Source organism: Bombus pascuorum, chromosome 15 (genome assembly GCF_905332965.1).
Source record: "Bombus pascuorum chromosome 15, iyBomPasc1.1, whole genome shotgun sequence".
NCBI classification, from domain to species: Eukaryota; Metazoa; Arthropoda; class Insecta; order Hymenoptera; family Apidae; genus Bombus; species Bombus pascuorum.
Window position 1 is genome coordinate 6,951,820 of NC_083502.1, and position 17,541 is coordinate 6,969,360.

At 33.6% G+C, this 17,541-nt stretch overlaps 3 protein-coding genes across 9 annotated transcripts in view; 2 read left to right on the plus strand and 1 right to left on the minus strand.

Moving 5' to 3' along the window:
* Positions 1–5,494: 5,494 nt before the first annotated feature.
* On the minus strand, positions 5,495–6,987 carry LOC132914440 (probable rRNA-processing protein EBP2 homolog). The gene is made up of 3 exons (XM_060973570.1): positions 6,641–6,987; positions 6,484–6,570; positions 5,495–6,384 (listed from the first exon to the last, which is right to left on the minus strand). The coding sequence occupies exons 1-3, from the start codon at positions 6,725–6,727 to the stop codon at positions 5,581–5,583; spliced, it is 978 nt and encodes a 325-aa protein (XP_060829553.1). The 5' UTR covers positions 6,728–6,987; the 3' UTR covers positions 5,495–5,580.
* A 245-nt stretch (positions 6,988–7,232) lies between these two features.
* LOC132914439 (uncharacterized) lies at positions 7,233–11,392 on the plus strand. The gene is made up of 5 exons (XM_060973569.1): positions 7,233–7,504; positions 8,166–8,263; positions 8,353–8,557; positions 8,651–9,130; positions 9,203–11,392. The coding sequence occupies exons 1-5, from the start codon at positions 7,429–7,431 to the stop codon at positions 9,325–9,327; spliced, it is 984 nt and encodes a 327-aa protein (XP_060829552.1). The 5' UTR covers positions 7,233–7,428; the 3' UTR covers positions 9,328–11,392.
* A 561-nt stretch (positions 11,393–11,953) lies between these two features.
* LOC132914422 (FK506-binding protein 5-like) overlaps positions 11,954–17,541 on the plus strand; it is a 66,326-nt gene continuing 60,738 nt past the window's right edge. For 2 of the 7 annotated variants that reach the window (XM_060973511.1, XM_060973507.1), the window contains exons 1-2: positions 11,954–12,379; positions 12,796–12,899. Coding sequence is in view for 2 of the 7 variants with exons in the window: in XM_060973504.1 (XP_060829487.1) it covers positions 14,374–14,378 (5 nt within the window). In the remaining 5 variants the exon portion in view is untranslated. Of the gene's footprint in view, positions 12,380–12,795; positions 12,900–14,269; positions 14,379–17,541 lie in introns of those variants that run through there. The other 5 variants (XM_060973504.1, XM_060973505.1, XM_060973509.1 and 2 more) reach the window with 4 other exon arrangements.

Consider the following 17,541-nt stretch of genomic DNA (forward strand, 5'->3'; position numbering starts at 1 on the left):
TTACCATCGACAGCCCGTAGGCCGATCAACCCCCGTGTGTTTTCGTGCGCCGACAGCGAGCGGAATCATTGCGAATTCTCGTAATTCCCTCCCGTCCGTGAAAGGGTGGTTTCGCGGGTGTGTGGGGGTGTACGGGGACACGACCAGGGTGGTAGGCGCCTCTCTTTCCTACGGCACGCTCGAAGCACCCAGGGGCAATTGAAACTCACGGCCATTTACTGCATTTCAATAATGGTTTCCCATCCCTCCTCCTCGCGTTCCTCTCCCTCTGCACCCCCGTGGGCACCCAACGCCCGTGGCCGCGTACGTGCAACACAGTAGAACTCGGTTGCTGCTCCACACCCGCTCACAGTCGATTTACCGTGAGCTTTATGGAACACACCGGGGGCAGAAGTAACCAACGGCTAACTATCTCGTCTATGGACGACTGTATTATTCGATGCGGCCCCTAACATAGCCACGTGCCGACGTGAGCACCGTTTTATGCTTCCGGGAAAAGTCGTTCCGTGTGAATGGCTGTATTTGTGTTTGCGTGTGTTTGTCCTTGTATGAGGGACGTAGGCTGGTGGAAAAGATGGGAAATACGTACTGCGACTGCCTCGTCTTTGCTTTAGAGGAAATTTGAAAGCGTGGGCTTGGAAATATTTAAGAGTTGTTGAGTCATGTGCAGGATGATTCTCAAAATAACTTTGATCGTACTTTAAATCGGATGTATTGGATAATTTAACATTCCGACAATGAGTCGTTTAAGCGGAAGAATAAGATTAAGTCGTAGGCAAAGAACGAATCTTTTTCATTCTCTATTGGTATCACCGCGTGTTTGCTAAACAGAACCGTACACAGATACGTAGATTCGCAGTAGAAGTGAAATATTCCACTGAACTCGTATGGATGGTAGCTCAAACTTAACTAAATCACTACTCGACCGAGTTATTTGATCCATGTGTGCAAACCAGTTGACTAAACTACTCCAACTAAGCTTTCGGTTGCGTCTAAACCGGATTAGCCTCCCAATGATCCTTCGGAAGATTCGTTCTTACCGCGTGCAATGTTTTCTATGCGGATTTAATTCTTCTTTGTTTTCTCGATTCAATATTTAGACGGTGTAACTTTTTCATAGAATAAAAATTAAAGAAAAAGAAAAGACAAAGTTTTGATATTGATATTAACAATAATAACGCGTTCCTAAAGGCAGTCGTTATAAATTTACATTATTTCGCGAAAATCTTCATTGATTACGTAAACACGATACAAACTCGAAACTTCGTTTAGTCATCTCTTAGAATCAAAAGCGTTTTAAGCAATCGTTAACGACATCCGAAACGAAGTTGAAAATTCAAGAAACGAAATAACTTCGTGCAATCTAAACTTTTAATCAACGTTACAGTTCAGCACACTGACAAGTTTCGTTGGATTACAAAGTAACCCGGTAAACAACTTCCATTTTGAACATTTTAAGCGCACAGTTGTACATTTCATAATTGTATATGAGATAGAAAGAGATAAAACACGAATTGGAAAAGAAAAGAGCAGAAAGAATTGACTTTAAAGCGTTAATAAAAATCTCTGTTTAATCCATCTTCTTTTTTTTTTTTTTTATTCGTCTCAACCATAAAAGGGTTCGTCGAATCCATTTTCGTCGGATAAAGTCTATCATGTCGAGCAGAGATATCTGAAAAATGTTTTATATCCTTCAACGCACCGAATACATCGAACGCCCTACTATTTTCATGCTAAAATCCACGTTTCGATTTCGTTATATCGTTTCCGACTTATCGACATTCGTCTTCTGTTTCGCTCGTCGCAAACGCGGTTCACGTACTTTGGTTTTATAATATTAAGATTTTAAGAAACCTTATCATGCATGTATAATTTAGCGGAGACGGAACAAATTTGGAATTTAGAAAATTCAGAAGTAAGATTAAAAACGCCAAACTTTGAAGATCCAACGCCTTTAAATTCAAAAGTAAGATTGAGAAATTCAAAGCTGTAGAAATTGGAAATTCTGAAAATTCACAGCGTAGATGATCGGAAAACTTCAAATTTACTAATTCCAAGAACTTAATATGACTATTCTACCTTAAAAATCCCAAGATCCGGCGGGTTTCCAATTCTAAATTTCTACAGATCGCACGAAACTCTCCAAAAGATTCGACAATTCTTACGTTGGGAACATCCAGTCAAATTCCCAAACGTCCATTAACGATCAAAAATACCTTGTTCCAATTACTTAGCTACATTGTCAAAAAAGAAAAAAACACATGCACCAATTTATCAACCGCTGCATCGATTAAAACCATCCGTGTTTCCATACTGCGCACTAGACGAAGGTCTAAATAATTGAGATGGATATTTTATCGTTGTCCTGTCAGGTTTCCATGAGCACGGGAACGCCGTGGTAGGTCGACGTAGCGAAACAGAACGGCAGATAGAGAGAGTATACGGATTCGGTGAAATTTGAAATCGAACAAAATCGCCCGAAGGCAACGGCGAAACAAATTTCACCCATTAGCAGCCGACGCGACGGAGGATACATGTCACGCCGCGGTTGTCATCAATACAAATATCTGCGCGAGATACCTGTCCATATTCTCGTGGTCCAGCCGTGGAATCGTGTGTACGGTTCCATACATGGAAAAACCTCACGAATTTGTTCGATGAAATTCGTACATGCTAACTGTATTCCAGTTATGAATACCGCGAACATGATCGCGTTAACCGAGTACGTCTAAAAACTGGACGATTCACCGATCCCGATAGGGGAAGCTGTTCATTTGCGGCGATGTTTCCTAACCTCTCTAACATTCCGATTCTGCCTTATGAAAGATAATAACTCGCGGGCCTGTCTCTTATTTCGATAAAAAGATAGTTTCGATAAAGCGTTTTTTCAGCTTTGATGAGTTAAATAGCAAGATGAGTCAAAGCTGTCTTGTTGCTGCTTTAGAACTGCGTTGAAGAATAAATATGTTGCTATACATTGGCCGAATTATTTTGCAACACGGTAACCGAAATCGCTATGTTCGAGTCATGAAAGAACCTATGGTATACTATTCTAGGATTAAGAATGAAAATCATGGAAGAAAGAACCTATGGAACAGTGCGTACCACTTGAGTAATTGTTAGGAATGCGTGGGAGGGAATAAAAATGGGGATCTCCCTCTGAAACAGCTGTTACCTGGAGAGCGGATTCCCAGGGCTCTCGTGTCTGCGCCGGACACAGAAGCGGAGGACACAGCGCGAGAGTGCTCCTGGATTTAAATACAATAACCCGGGGCTATTGTAAAAAATATACACGGCCACGTGCACGTGGCTGCACACCAATGGCCCAGCCTTATGCATGCGGCTCGATCGCTGGTATTTCCACTCGCCAAATAACAAGTATACACTCGGAACCCAATCAAGCGTGTTATCCCATATTCCACTGACCATCCCATCGATCCTCGAGGATCCATCGCATCGATGATCCCACATGTGCGCGTCATCATGCATTTTCACAAGTTAATCGATCGATTTTTCCAATAATTTTCTGTCTTTGCCAGAGTAACTGAATTATTTCTCCATCTCTATAAAGTTTCCAGACATAGACATACACATTTAATAACTTAGAATATATTTATTATAGAACCGAACTAAAATTCAATAGATAATTCATTCCTATAGTAACAATGTTAATTATACATCTATCAAGAGTTTGTTATTTATGAAAATTTACCAAATTTTGTAAATTTACATAATATATCATAATCTTGGCTATGTCATTTTCTCGTGACGGATTTTGGCAATTGGTATCTTTTCACAAAGATTTTTCCTTGAGAAGCGACACCAAGCCAGGATACTCGCAGAAATACATATTTTGCGAATAACCCTCAGGCCTCTTGGTTATTTAACTAGATTGAATTTTCGTTCAAATTTTTGAAGGTATTTTCTCAAAATTCTTTCTACGTTTTGGAGAATCACGTGTTAAAGAAGAAGATATTTAATTGTATCGTGAACTTATTTTACTGAGTGAGATTAGTAACTCGCAGTTAATATAATTTACCATTTTTCTTTTTTACTATATACTTTTGAACTTTGTATGAATGGAGGGGGGAATTCATTCGTTATGCGATATTATCTACAAGTTTGATAAGGGTAGCTGTTTTTTGTTATAAGCTTGTGAATTTTAAATGTACACATATGAATAGAAGATGAGGTTAAATCATCATTAGCTACGTATGGTGGCGAATCAAGCCAACGATCGCTAAAGGAAAGGGGAGCGTGTGTACATACGTATCTCTACACGAGTGCAAACGTGGCCGCGCATGTAATATGCGGTGTAATCGCATTCCTATGCATGTAACAAACCCTGTAGATACAGTGGATTGTCTAATGGACGACACATGTTAAATATTCCGCCGGTATCGATACCATAGGGAGATTACTCTGATCCACGTGTTTCGTGTCGCTATCATTCGACCGCATCCTTCGCGATTTTTCATAACATAATGGGGCATTAACGTATTGAACGGGTCGAGCACCAAATATTGGAGAGTCACTTTGTAGATTAAGCGATCCATCATGCGACCACTCCTGCTGTTGTTTTATGTACCATTCGTTCATTTTGTTTAGTTATTTTTCTTCTGTACTTGCGTGTGATAAAACTTAATCGAAACTTTTACACTCACTCTTCGATGTACGTTATGTTTGCTTTACGTCATCAAATTAATCTAATCTTAGATAACTTTTGAGTAAAGATTTCTCAAATAATAATATATATGTTCCAAGTAACGATTACCTTTTCTAATTCAACTGTTATACAATTTTTAAGAATATTCCAAGCAAAATACTATTTATATCGGAATATCCTATTGGATTTCATTCGTTCAAATATTTCATAATATCTATCTTTAGAATGACAAACTAAAAATATGATATAAATAAAAAATAAATCACAAGAAGTACGAGGATTTGGAGATGAAGCAAGGAAATCGCTATAATTGAAGGAACATCTTTGCGTTGCGTGTACACACTCACGGCTACTATTATCAGCGACAATGAGGAAGAATTTCTTTTTATGTAGGAGTTCGTGAAAGGTACGAGTGATAAGAACCACAATAGTCGACGGGGCGTTTCTGTTTGGCCGGTGTATATTTTTCCAGCGCGCATAGAAATATTCTACGGATACGTATAAAACGCAATAGCAAGCTCGAGAACGTCGGTATCGATGATGCTTCGGGGCTGTTCGCGTTTGATTGAGCACGAAACAGTGTGCTACCTAACTTGAAAAAGATCTCTGAAAAGGGAAAAAGATTTTCTCGCTTTACACGTCTTTACGTAATCCCTTCTTTGCATACGTTTCAGTGCTTTCACGCTCGATACGTTTGAACGTAGTTACGTATGCGACAAAAATTCTTTTGTCGAGGCCAGTTTGCAATTGTTCATTGCTGTCTGTTGAACGAGATCCCAGAAATATTTCGATAAAAAGGTAAGAAATAATAATAGAAAGTATCTCGAGTCGTTTATTACGCTAAAGTTTATTATTTTACAAATACGTGGCTTAGGCCAATTAGTCGTATAAAACATATTACATCGAGTTTGTTCCTATTGTCTCCTCTTCTTTGCTTTCATCTGTATTCTACGACTTTTTCCTAATCTCTGTTTAGGTTTCCCAACTTTTCCCCCTTTACTCTTCAAATCTTTCCCTGGCTTCGAAGGCCTTCTATATTCTGAAACATCCGCAGAGCTTGCCCTTGTGTTCTTCTTACTGCCACGTTTCTTCCCACCAAAACCATATTTAGCGTCCCTCATTTTCCGCTTTGCCGCTACCTTCTGATTCACTGTTTTACCTTGAGGTTTCTTTTTGTCATCTAAGAAATCTAAGTCCTTTCTCACACCCTTGCGATATTTTTTAACCTCCTCTAATAATTTTTTCTTCTCTGCATGCTTTTTCAGAGTTGCTTCTATTTGCATTTGCTTTCCTACTTTCCTCTGTTGTCTCAGCTGTCTGATTTTCTCTGACCTTTGTGTTATTATTTGCTGTCTCATTAAGTTTTGTCTAACCTTTTGCATATGAGTATCCGATTTTGCCATTTCAGCAAAATAATCGTCGGGTCTGGTTGTTGGAATACCAAGCTTTTTCAATCGTGGGATCGCATCCATAACAGCACCCTGTGCTTGTCTGTGAAACATTGTTTCCCTGCGAAAGTCATTCAGAACAGGATCTTCGGTTGGTTCGTACTGTGGTAACTTCTTATTCCCTTGTAACTGTTTAGAACGCCTTACTTCTTGTTCCTGCATTTGTAATGCCAATTCTGGTGCTAAAGGTGCTGGGTGATTAACCAAGTCTAACCTTTCGATCCATGGCAAATCCAGTTTAAATTTCTCTAGCTTGTTTTTCATAAGGTTCTACAAATAATGTCAATTATAAGGATGATCTTTTTGTCATTTTCTTTAAAAAATTAATCCAGTAAGTTACATTTAAGAATTAATTATCTTTATACTTACAACACAGTTTTTGTGTTCTTTTTTTTGTTTTTCAATTACGACATTTAAACCTGGTTTCAATAAACCCTTCGCATAAGCTTCTTGTAACTATACACGTGAAAAGAAAAAGGTTAGAAAAAGATTATGATAGATATTTTGATATGTAAGTGGTATTTACTTCTTCGTCTGATGAATTGTGTTCCGAATCCGATTCAGAAGATGTTTCCGCTTTTTCGCTGTGCAATACAACCTTTTTCACTTTCATTTTTTATGTTAAATTTGATAAATACACAAATTTACAATTTTGACACAATACACAGTGTGCATCCACACGCCTTTAGCGCAATCTATTGGAAATACAGGGTTATGTTTCAGGTATGATACTTAAATGATAAGCAAGCTTCTTAAACTGTTCTCAAATATAATTAAAATGAAATATTAAAAATTGTCCTCTTTACTCCTCCCAATAATTACTCTTATGTGCATATTAAAAATTGTAAACCTCTTCGTTTCTTTTTTGTGTCATTAAAAATTTTGATATCATGATATTACTTCAGTTTTACTATAAATAATTCCATTTAAATTTAAAATACAAATTGCCTGTATAAAATTGTATCCTTAAAAAGTGTACAAAGTTCAATATCCAATAAAAAGAAATTGCGTACAATTTCTAAATCAATTCAACCAATTACAGATCATATACTCTATTAACTACTGTTTGCTATCGCGATAGAAGAAGTATATTGTATGTTATAAGTTACATAAGAAGTAGAATCTGATATCTTATCTCTGATTCTATGAAAAGATACAGAAGAAAAATAAAAGTAGTTGGGATGAATCGCATTGACAATTTCAGTCTTGACTGTACCCCTCGATGTGGAGAAATCCCGTGAGACTCGCGTCTGATATATACTATACTCTATGCTAGGATTTTTTGTCACAGCTGGCTAACGACAGCGAAACATAATGACGGATAGTGATAAGAAACCGATGTCACGTTTATTGAAGCTCGCCAACAAATTCAACTGCTTCTACCTGTCAGGTAAGCGAAATTGTTTCATATAAAGGCGCCTCGCCTCTCTGTATGCCTCCTGTACGATTTTGTAATGATTAGCGCATAGAAATTCGTAGCTTTCCGTCCTGTCTACTAAGATATTGATTTCGAGTCTCTTGTGTATTCTTTCACGTATTTTCAGCGAACTAATAGGCATTGTATCTATCTTCCCCGGATAGCATAAATGATTTTCATGAAACCTGCTACAATAATTTTTCCTACCATTATATATATCTTTATTCTCCCTACTTTCCTCAGAATAAATGTTTTGAGTATTGTTGCTATATGTATACTTATCAAAGTAGATACCAAGGATGTGTATCATATATCTTTATGAGGTGATTTATATTATAATCTGTTTCTTGTACAATTTAAACACAGATCTATAAATAGAATGTATATTGATGAATATTTGTGAGATTCTATTGGTATTCTTTTTTTTTTCCAGTTACAGCTCTTTTTCAAGTTATAATAGGATTACAATGTTACTATATTATGTTTTTAATTTTGTATTGTTTTGTAATTTTCAGTTTTATTTTTTTTAATTTCCTATTTCTTTCGCATATTGCTTATATTTTATATCTAAATTCTAATTTTATTCTAAAATGTCAATAATTGGATTAATGAAATAATTCACGATACTTTTTAGGTTTTCACGCAGGTGAATGCAGAGCCTTTGTTGTTGATGGGCAACAAATTGGCCTTGTGCGTCCAGATGTAATGAAGGAATTGTTGAATTATCCACAGGTAACTCTGCATATTGAATTACAATAGATAATATGTCTGTTAATATGTTTCTATAATCTTATCATATCTATCTTAAATATTTTTCTTAGGTATTTCAAGTACATCCCGAGTATGTGCAACTGAATCCAGCGTTCAGAGAATATGCAGAGAGAAGTGCTAGAGTCGAGGAAGTTCTGAAAGAATGGCGTGCAGGTGGAAAGTTTATAGCATTAAGAGGATGGAGAGAAGAATGCTATGAAGTACGTGCAGAATTCAATACTCCACCACTGTTCAAAATGGACCGGTCTGCTACATGTATGTACACTAATTACAATCTTACTAACATCTTTATCTATCTAGCTGGATTTGTTTAACATAATTCTTTACTTAAAAATTATTGCTCTATAGGCTTGTTTGGAATTCGCAAATATGGAGTTGATATTAATGGATACGTTATGGATCCTGTAAAAGGTTTATCAATATGGTTGCAAAAGCGTAGCCCGAACAAGCAGACTTGGCCCGGCTACTGGGATAACATGGTGAGTGGTGGATTGAGCGTTGGCTATGGAATTAATGAAACAGCTATAAAAGAGGCTGGGGAAGAAGCCAGCATTCCTAATAATCTTATTGCAAAACTAAAGAGTGCCGGCTGTGTATCTCTGTTTTTTGAAAGTGAAAGGGGTCTGTTTCCCAACACTGAGTTTGTATACGACCTTGAACTACCACCAGATTTTGTACCAAGTAACAATGATGGAGAGGTAGAGACTTTTGAATTGCTTCCAGTTAACGAATGTTTAGAAAGGATACTGTCTTCGCATTTTAAAACCACGTCGGTGCCAGTCGCGCTTGACTTTTTAATTAGACACGGATATATCACAGCGGAAAACGGTGAGTATACTTTATATGGCAATAAACAATTACAGTGTCGAGTAATTCAAATATTCACTTCTTCTGTTGCAGAGCCTAATTTTATAGAAATCGTGGAATTGCTTCATATACCTCTGCAAACCATTTATAATCACCCACAAAAAAAGTGTAAAATAGCCGCAAATGGTGAAGCAATCGAATCATTAGACAGAATTTAAGTTTAATTAGTCTTTAATTTAATTTCGCGTTTAAAATTAATCGAATCGAGCGGAGTTGGAATTTTTGTGATTTCTTTGTATTTGATCAATTTTTTGCAAACTTTATAGTAAGGAAAAGAAAAAAGAAAATGGTGCAGATTTATATACGTAAGACTTGCAAAATCATTAGAAGACACTAAATAATAGTTCAAATATTTCTAGAATTGATTTGAAGGATTTTTATGAAATTCGAACTAACTCTTGTTTCCACAATATTTGAAAAGGAAAAAAAAAGATACGTTGTTTCAATAGATATATTGTCATAACATTTTTACTCATAAATATATTATTATTCCTTTTGTTATAACTTGAGTAGTTTTTATATACAATAACGATGAAAGTATCAGGTAAAGACAATTTTTTGATGACTTATACGAAAGACATACATAGGGATGTAAACGTAGTCATTGTTAACTGAGCGAGAGTTTCATAGGGAATGAATTCTAATTTATCGAGGGTTTATTGATATATAACAACTTTGTAAAATTGGCACAATACAAAGAGATAAGTTGCGAAATGATCTTTAAGCAAATTCATTCATCGTCGTTATTTAAAAAGAAAGAAAATCACGCTACATCTTCCTCTGATTTCTACCAAACCATTGAACTGATTTTTGCACAAGAACAAACGAAGGAGTTTTCGCCGATCGTACGAGTAATAATCTAGACGTGTGACACCTTTTGATATACATCGATGTCAAATTAGAAGTATTATTCATACAGCATTCCAGAAGCATAGATTAAGTTTTCAGTTTCTAAGCAAGCAAGGAAGTGGGAAAATGAAAGAGTAACAATAGCTTTTTCTAACGTTTGTAATAGAATTTTTGTACTAAAAAACGAACTTGTACACCTAACAACAACAATGAGTGCGCATAAAGTAAGAATGCAGTAATATCCTAATATTCTGCGTAGGATGTAAGATGAAATTCATTCACAGTATTATGAATGTGAATGCACAGTATACTATTTGATATGTTTAGAGTAAAAATGGAAAAAACGAAGAAAAAAAAAACAAAAAGAAAAACATTTGTAGACGAATTATGTCGACGTATGTGTTCGTATACTATCAACTATGCTACCAACGAGAAAGACCCAGCATTTTCACTTGAACAACGTTTATTGGGAAGGGGAACAAAAGTGTTCGTATATTGTTTATTGTATGTAATATGTAGGTAGATTTTTTAATTCTCAACAATGATTGGTACCAAGGTTCTGATCAAGTGATATTATTAGATTGTGAAGAATAGTGATTGTATAAACGGCAAACGCAATCCTAGAAGCATCACTTTTTATCTTTTGTCTGAATGTTTTCAATGTGATATTTATTGCTCATTATACTTATTTGGCGACAATTAATTTATGTATTTACCATTTTGTTCATTCGATGCACAGAATGTCTAATGTTTTTGTTTTGAAAGTATATTAACTATTATCAAGTAATTTTATAAGTTATTGTATTTAAATGATGCTTTATACCGCTTGTATTGCGTATGCCTTTAAATTAAGAGATTTTTTATACTGAAACTAGTTTCTACAAGATGAAGAGTCATTAGGTATGTTAAATTCAATATATAAATCGTTGTTGTAGATTCGATAATATTATAATTGCGTTTATGGATAAGCATTCTGAATATCTTTTTTAAGGAATTTTTCTACCAAGATATTAAGCAGGATATCCGCTGTGACTTATATTATGTTAAATGTATTTGCTTCTTTTCGTTGCTTTTATTTCAATCCACTTAACTAGATGACAGTAAGTGAGACCCGTACTGCTTAAGCATACTCTAACTTTAATTTAGTCCTTATTCGAACTAACCTGATGTGTTTAAATGAGTTCGCTATTTTTATAATCATGTACTAGTCATACTCGTCATCGCCTTATTATTTTTAATCCGATCATTAAATCTATGACTATATTTGTTTTTAAGTGGAACTAACATTTTTGTGATAGATATGAGTACGGCTGGCCATACTGTTTAATGCATGACTTAATATTTGTCAATGAATAAATCTAATCAAACTTACAATGTCATCGTTTCTATCTTTCTATCTGTCACTCCATTTTCTTTCCTCTAAATCCCACTTGATTAACATACAGATACATTATATGCTTTTTATGTTATTTTTATTTTAAGCATTCATTAACTAATATTCAAAATGTAAAGTGAAACTTTTACATATATTTCTGTTCATTGTATAAATGTTGCACTTAATTCTCATAGTTCTTTGTAGATATTGAATTACTATGAACTCTGTTATAAGGTATCATCATGGAACAATCATTTAAAATATTCATTGAAAAAGAAGAATCAGTTGCAACGACTTATTAGCTCAATAAATAAAGTTAAATGCTTTGTACTCTATCATTCTACCCTTTTTACATGACCAATAAAGCTATACTATAATTAGTTAAAAAGAATACTTGGAGACAAGTAATAAATCTTTTTTATAAAATGTTTAAATATCTTTAAACTCCAAGGAGCTACGTTAATTAATATGTTACTCGGAAAATAATTTTAGAATGGAATGCGAATGGAAAAAATATGTTTCTTTGCTGCTTTAAAATATGAAAAAAATTTTAATTAGATTTTTCTACATTTTTAATTTAATAAAGTAATTATCATCTGATATAGTAAAGACATGGTAATTTCCGGTACAATTATATTTCAAAAACTTAGCCAGCAGAATGATTTTCCAGCGAGAAAGCAATAACAAATGACCAGGCCAGTGGGGATGCTCGAAAAAGTAAAAATAAAAAAATTGTGCTAGAAAGCTGGTGGGGAGGCTTGACTTTGTCAGAAGAAACAAAAATCGACCAAATCACTACCCTTTTGAACATCAGTGGAGCAACAGTCCTGTGACTACTCTCTACCACACACTTCTACATACTTCCTGTTGAAGTTTGGCGTTATTTCCAAATTTTTCATTTATTTCCAATTAAAAACTATTTCTAAATCCAGTGACTAAATCGAACGAAATAAGTGCGTCGTGTGAAGTGTTATTTTGTTTATTAGGTATGGTGAACAAGTATCATAATTCAGCTATTTTTCGAAAGGCAATTGCGTTTGTAAACATTATTTTTGTTTATTCGCTGTGATTTTGTCAGTTTTATACTAACGGAACGCGTCGAGGTTGCGTCATATTGCGAAACTTTTCATTTTCTCTTTTAGTCATTTTACGTGGAATTCGCTAATTGTATTGAATTTTTTGTCAGTCTAGAAATTTCAAGATTTACGAAAATTCGCATAATGGAAAAGATTTATTTTATGAATATTTTAATCGTTTCTTATGTTGTTATAAATTCATAATTTTTTTGTACTATAATACAAGAGCGTGAAAAGTGAGAATTTTTTAATTAGTAGTATGTTAAGTTAGAATTATCCTATTTCTACTTTCTTTTAATTCATTTGCGTTCTCTTCTATTTCATAGTAGATTTTTAACTATGGATTCTACGACGTTTTCACTGAAACAGTCTCCTTTAACAGCCTCGGAAATTTCGTCAAAATTTGCATCTTTCATACATTTGGCGATAGGTGAGTTATTAATTATATTACATATACTTCTATTCTATATATATTCTTATACATATATTCTATATCTCTCAATTATTTTGTATAAAAATTACATAATATAAAATCCTCATATTATTTAAGAAAAAAAAAATATATATATTGTAATAAATAGGCTGCGAATGTTTCTGCAAATTCATATTTTTATATACATATATACATATAACTAACTATAATTTATATAAATACAAGTAACTAATAAAAAAATATAACTAAAAAAATCGAACATAGATAAAAATTTGTTTTATCTATTTTATATCATAATAAGTACTTTGCTTTAGATATTTGATGTAATTATAAATGTATGCAAAGATTCGCAGTCTAATAATAAATACATAGAATTCAAAGGAGGACATATTGAATTAACGTTTCGTACCATACGAATTTCGTTATCTATAATCCAGACCGTGTGAGTCACAGGTGAACCATCCAGAATAATCATTACAATAATAAATAAGCTGTGCTCCACAGTGTTTACAAAAGTTATCATTTTTAGAAAAAAAGGCCTAACATACGAAATATTTCGATGCACGTATATTATATTGATAGATTATATCAGCAAGCATTTCATAATTTGACTTTACCCTACGACTAAAAATATTATACATAAAATAAATATATATCAAACAGTCTAAACAAGGAGGTTGTTATCAATAACTCACACGATACGAAGCATATTGAACAATTAATATAATTAATAAAGAAAGTCCAATAATTCGATAGCGTAGATACGCGCATAATATTTCATATTTGAATAATGGCGATTCAATGGAAGAAATTTTCTATCACTGACCTGTTTCAAATATTGTGGTCTAGAAATAGTTGAAAGCTGCAAATCGAGAAAATTATGTGGTCCAGGATCATCACTACAGGATTCAATCACGACACATTAGCACTAAATAGTTTTATCACATTAATTTTTCGATTATCAAACAACACTTTGAACGAAACGGTGGTTGAAATCGCGACGGCCGACATTTAACTGCGGAAGATTTGAATTTTCTTCATAAAAAATTCAAAATATCGATACAGAGGCGTTTCAGTTCGATTTTACCGCCTCATCGATATTTAAACTTTAGAATTCGATATTAAATTAGAGTCGCGCATGCGCATTCGTACTTCATAAAGTTCTGCGTGGGTGCTGTTTTTGCATTTCGAATAACAATTTGAATTTTCTTAGAAAAATAGAAAATGTCGGTGGTGATAGGGAGAAAAATCTTCGCGGATTTTTGTGGCAATCATTTGAAGAAATTGTCGACGCGTTCGAAAATTGTTAGGTTTGGTTCTATCGCGAATGACAAGTCCGTTAACCTAGAAGAGAATGCGAAAAGTGGCATCCCGGCTTCTGAACATGGTAGAATTTCTGCCGCTGTTTTGAAGAAATTTTCCGAGCGCTTCGTTTTAGAAAACGTTGATCCTCCTAAAATATTACAAGCTAATGAAGTAAGTTTGTCATGTAAAGATTAACATTTTCAAAGATATGAGAATATTTCTGTGTCATATTTCCATGTACTTTCAATTTTCTGTTTTAATAATTCAATTGATTATTTGATTGTGATATTCTGAATTGTAAAATGTTTTGTATATTTCACAATACGATGTACATAATGTTAACATTATTTGTATAATTAAGGAGTAGGAATTTTGTACACACAATGAGAAAGAAAAGGTATAAAATCTTTTTTTGTTGCTAATATTATTTCAGAAAAAATGGTTTAAGCATGATAGTTCCATAGTAAACAATTTTGTGTTACATTTGTAAATTATGATTCAACTATATTTATGCTACATTTATACTTTCTAATTGAGAAAGAAATAATGGTATCATATCTCTATGCACTATTAGCAAATTATATATTAGTTTTTATCGTAAAGTTTGGGTAGTTAATAAACAAAAGTAATTTAGTATTTTATCTTAATTCTTTTTGTAATTATTCTATAAATGTTCATGTAAATATTCTATATAAAATATATAGTGCCTTATATCTTTTTTTATGTAATTCATTGGTATAAATTAATAGAATATTCATTGAAAGGTAAAGCTTGTAGTATCTTTGCATTGGCAGGTTCTTGTAGATGTTCAGTATTGCGCTCTTAATGCATCAGATGCGTTATTGACAAAAAATATGTATACATTTGAACCAACTTTGCCCATGGTTCTTGGTTATGAGTTTATTGGAAAATTAATTCAAGTTGGGGAAGAAGCTAAAGGACAAGGTTATAAGGTTGGGGATAAAATTATTGCTCTTAACAAAGACCGTTATGGAGGTTTAGCGGAACAATGCATAGCGGATGTTAATGTAAGCGAGTTTCTTTTACTCAATCGCTTGTTTTTGTATTTCACTATATCAGAGACTTGTAGGATATCTGGAAAGTACCATCAGAGGTGAAATCTGTTGATGCAGTGGGTTTACTCGATGATTATATTACAGCTTTAATGGCATTAGAAAGAAACGTTAGCATTCAAGAAGGAGATATGATATTAATTAACGTGGGTTTAAGCGACATTGGATTAGCTGCAGTTGATCTTGCAACAAATGTATTCAAAGCTCAGGTTAGATTTCTGGTAATAAAACTTTACAAACACGAACATGGATAGGCAATTCTCATTTTAAGTCAGTAGTTGTCTACGATGACTATTAATTCAGGTAATTAGCGTTTCTGCTACTGAAGATGGTGCAGCTCTTGCTAGAGAAAAAGGTGTGCTTGCATCTTTTAAATATAAAGATAAAACATTATTGAAACAAATCGAAGAGATAGCTGCAGATAATGATATCAAAGAAATCTTTGATGACACAGATGGTGAATATTTTAAAAAAGTGTTAAATTGGTAAGTTTAAGGAGAAATGATTCTCGTGCAAGGTCAAGTTAAAAGCAATGTTAGAAACTGTGTTGTATTTCTAGTTTTACTAATATTTACAAAGGTGAAGCTACTATAAAAGATATGTTGCGTGATGATAATTTTGCAGTTGTGTTACACCACCTGTCCCGTGAAGGTACATAAGTACTTTAGAAATAGCGCTAATTATTTAAATTAAGTAGGCCAGTTTATTAAATATTAGTTTTTATTATAAAGGGAGAGTAATAATCGCTGGTTCAGCAGTAACTGTAGAATCTAGTGACTCTGATACGCAAAAGAATGGCTTTTCCGTCAGTGGATTCAACTTGAGGCAATATAGGAAGAAGAAGCCTGAGTCATATCGGTATAATAACTTTAAACTAAAATGTCCCATAAATTTTGTTCTTTAACGAACCATTCAAAACCGTTATCGAATTATGATAAGAATGATAATTATTATGAATTATCAGCTACAATAGGAACTATTTTTAATTCATAAAATTATTAACAAAATTTGTAGGACAATTTAGCGATTAGGTTTACATTTTTTCGAAGTAGTTTATTTTAATTTTATATTTTTTTAACTAGACAAGCAGGGGATAATATTTTACAATTTATCGAAGAGGGTCTAATTAAACCAACTTGTTCATTAACAGTTGGATTACCAAAAGTAAATGATGCATTGGACTTTATTCTTAATCGTAAATCTGCAGGAAAAGTGAGTGTGGAACATCCAGTAGTTTAGCTAGTTATTGTAATTCATAATCTATGAATAAATATAAATCTATATAACATAAAAAATTATTAATTTTACAGGTTATTATCAATATAAAAGATAGGTAGGTTTAGCTCAAACAAATAAATTAATGAAAAAATTTGCGTCGCTGTAAGTAATGAATATCTATTAAAAATATGTGCAAAGCTATTTTACACTTTATCAAATATAAATAACACTGCAAATTTGAATTAAAGCTATATTTAAGGATTAATTAAGTACATTAAGCTTTTCATTTACTGCATAAAAATTATATTTGATATAAATTGATTGTATCTTCTGTATAATATCTTTGAATAAATATTTTTTATTTTACGATAGTTGAAAATGAGGAGAGTAGTACCCTTGTTCTATTCGTTTTCCAAAACACGCTTCCATATAAATTTATGATAACAGTTTTCTTGTTCTACGATCATCCCTTCTTTTATAACCATTCCTCCTGTCTTGTTGTATGGGACTATATGTATAGTGTCAATGTTATTCCGTCTCACAGTGACAAAGAAACGTTTAGGGCTGAAATTAAAAATTATATATATGTGATACAAGAATTATAAGTTCTTCTTACATTACATGTAACTAAATCAATAATAGGTAAGAAAACCTTTGACTTGAAGCATTTTAAAAAATAAAATATTTTTTTAAATGTTTAGAATATTTTCGTACCAGATGATTGTTCACTGAGATTCGTTCGGTTGTGAGACAACAGAAAATTGCACGCATACGATTGTTCTCAGGTAGCCGTGCCATGCTAGCAACTCGGTTGCGGTCATTATCGGTTGCTCAACGCCCCTTTATCGAAACTGGAGCGTTTTGTTGCCGTGCTACCGACGAAAGGAAGCCCGGAGTAAAAGTCCTGAGAACGGTCCTTCGTGAAATCGTCGATTCTAAATATGTTCCCTCTAATGGTAGCGAAGAATTTTGTTCGGTTTTTTTTTTTTTTGTTAGTTCGCCTGGAACAGGCGATGAAAGGTGACTGTTCTTTTGTAATACGC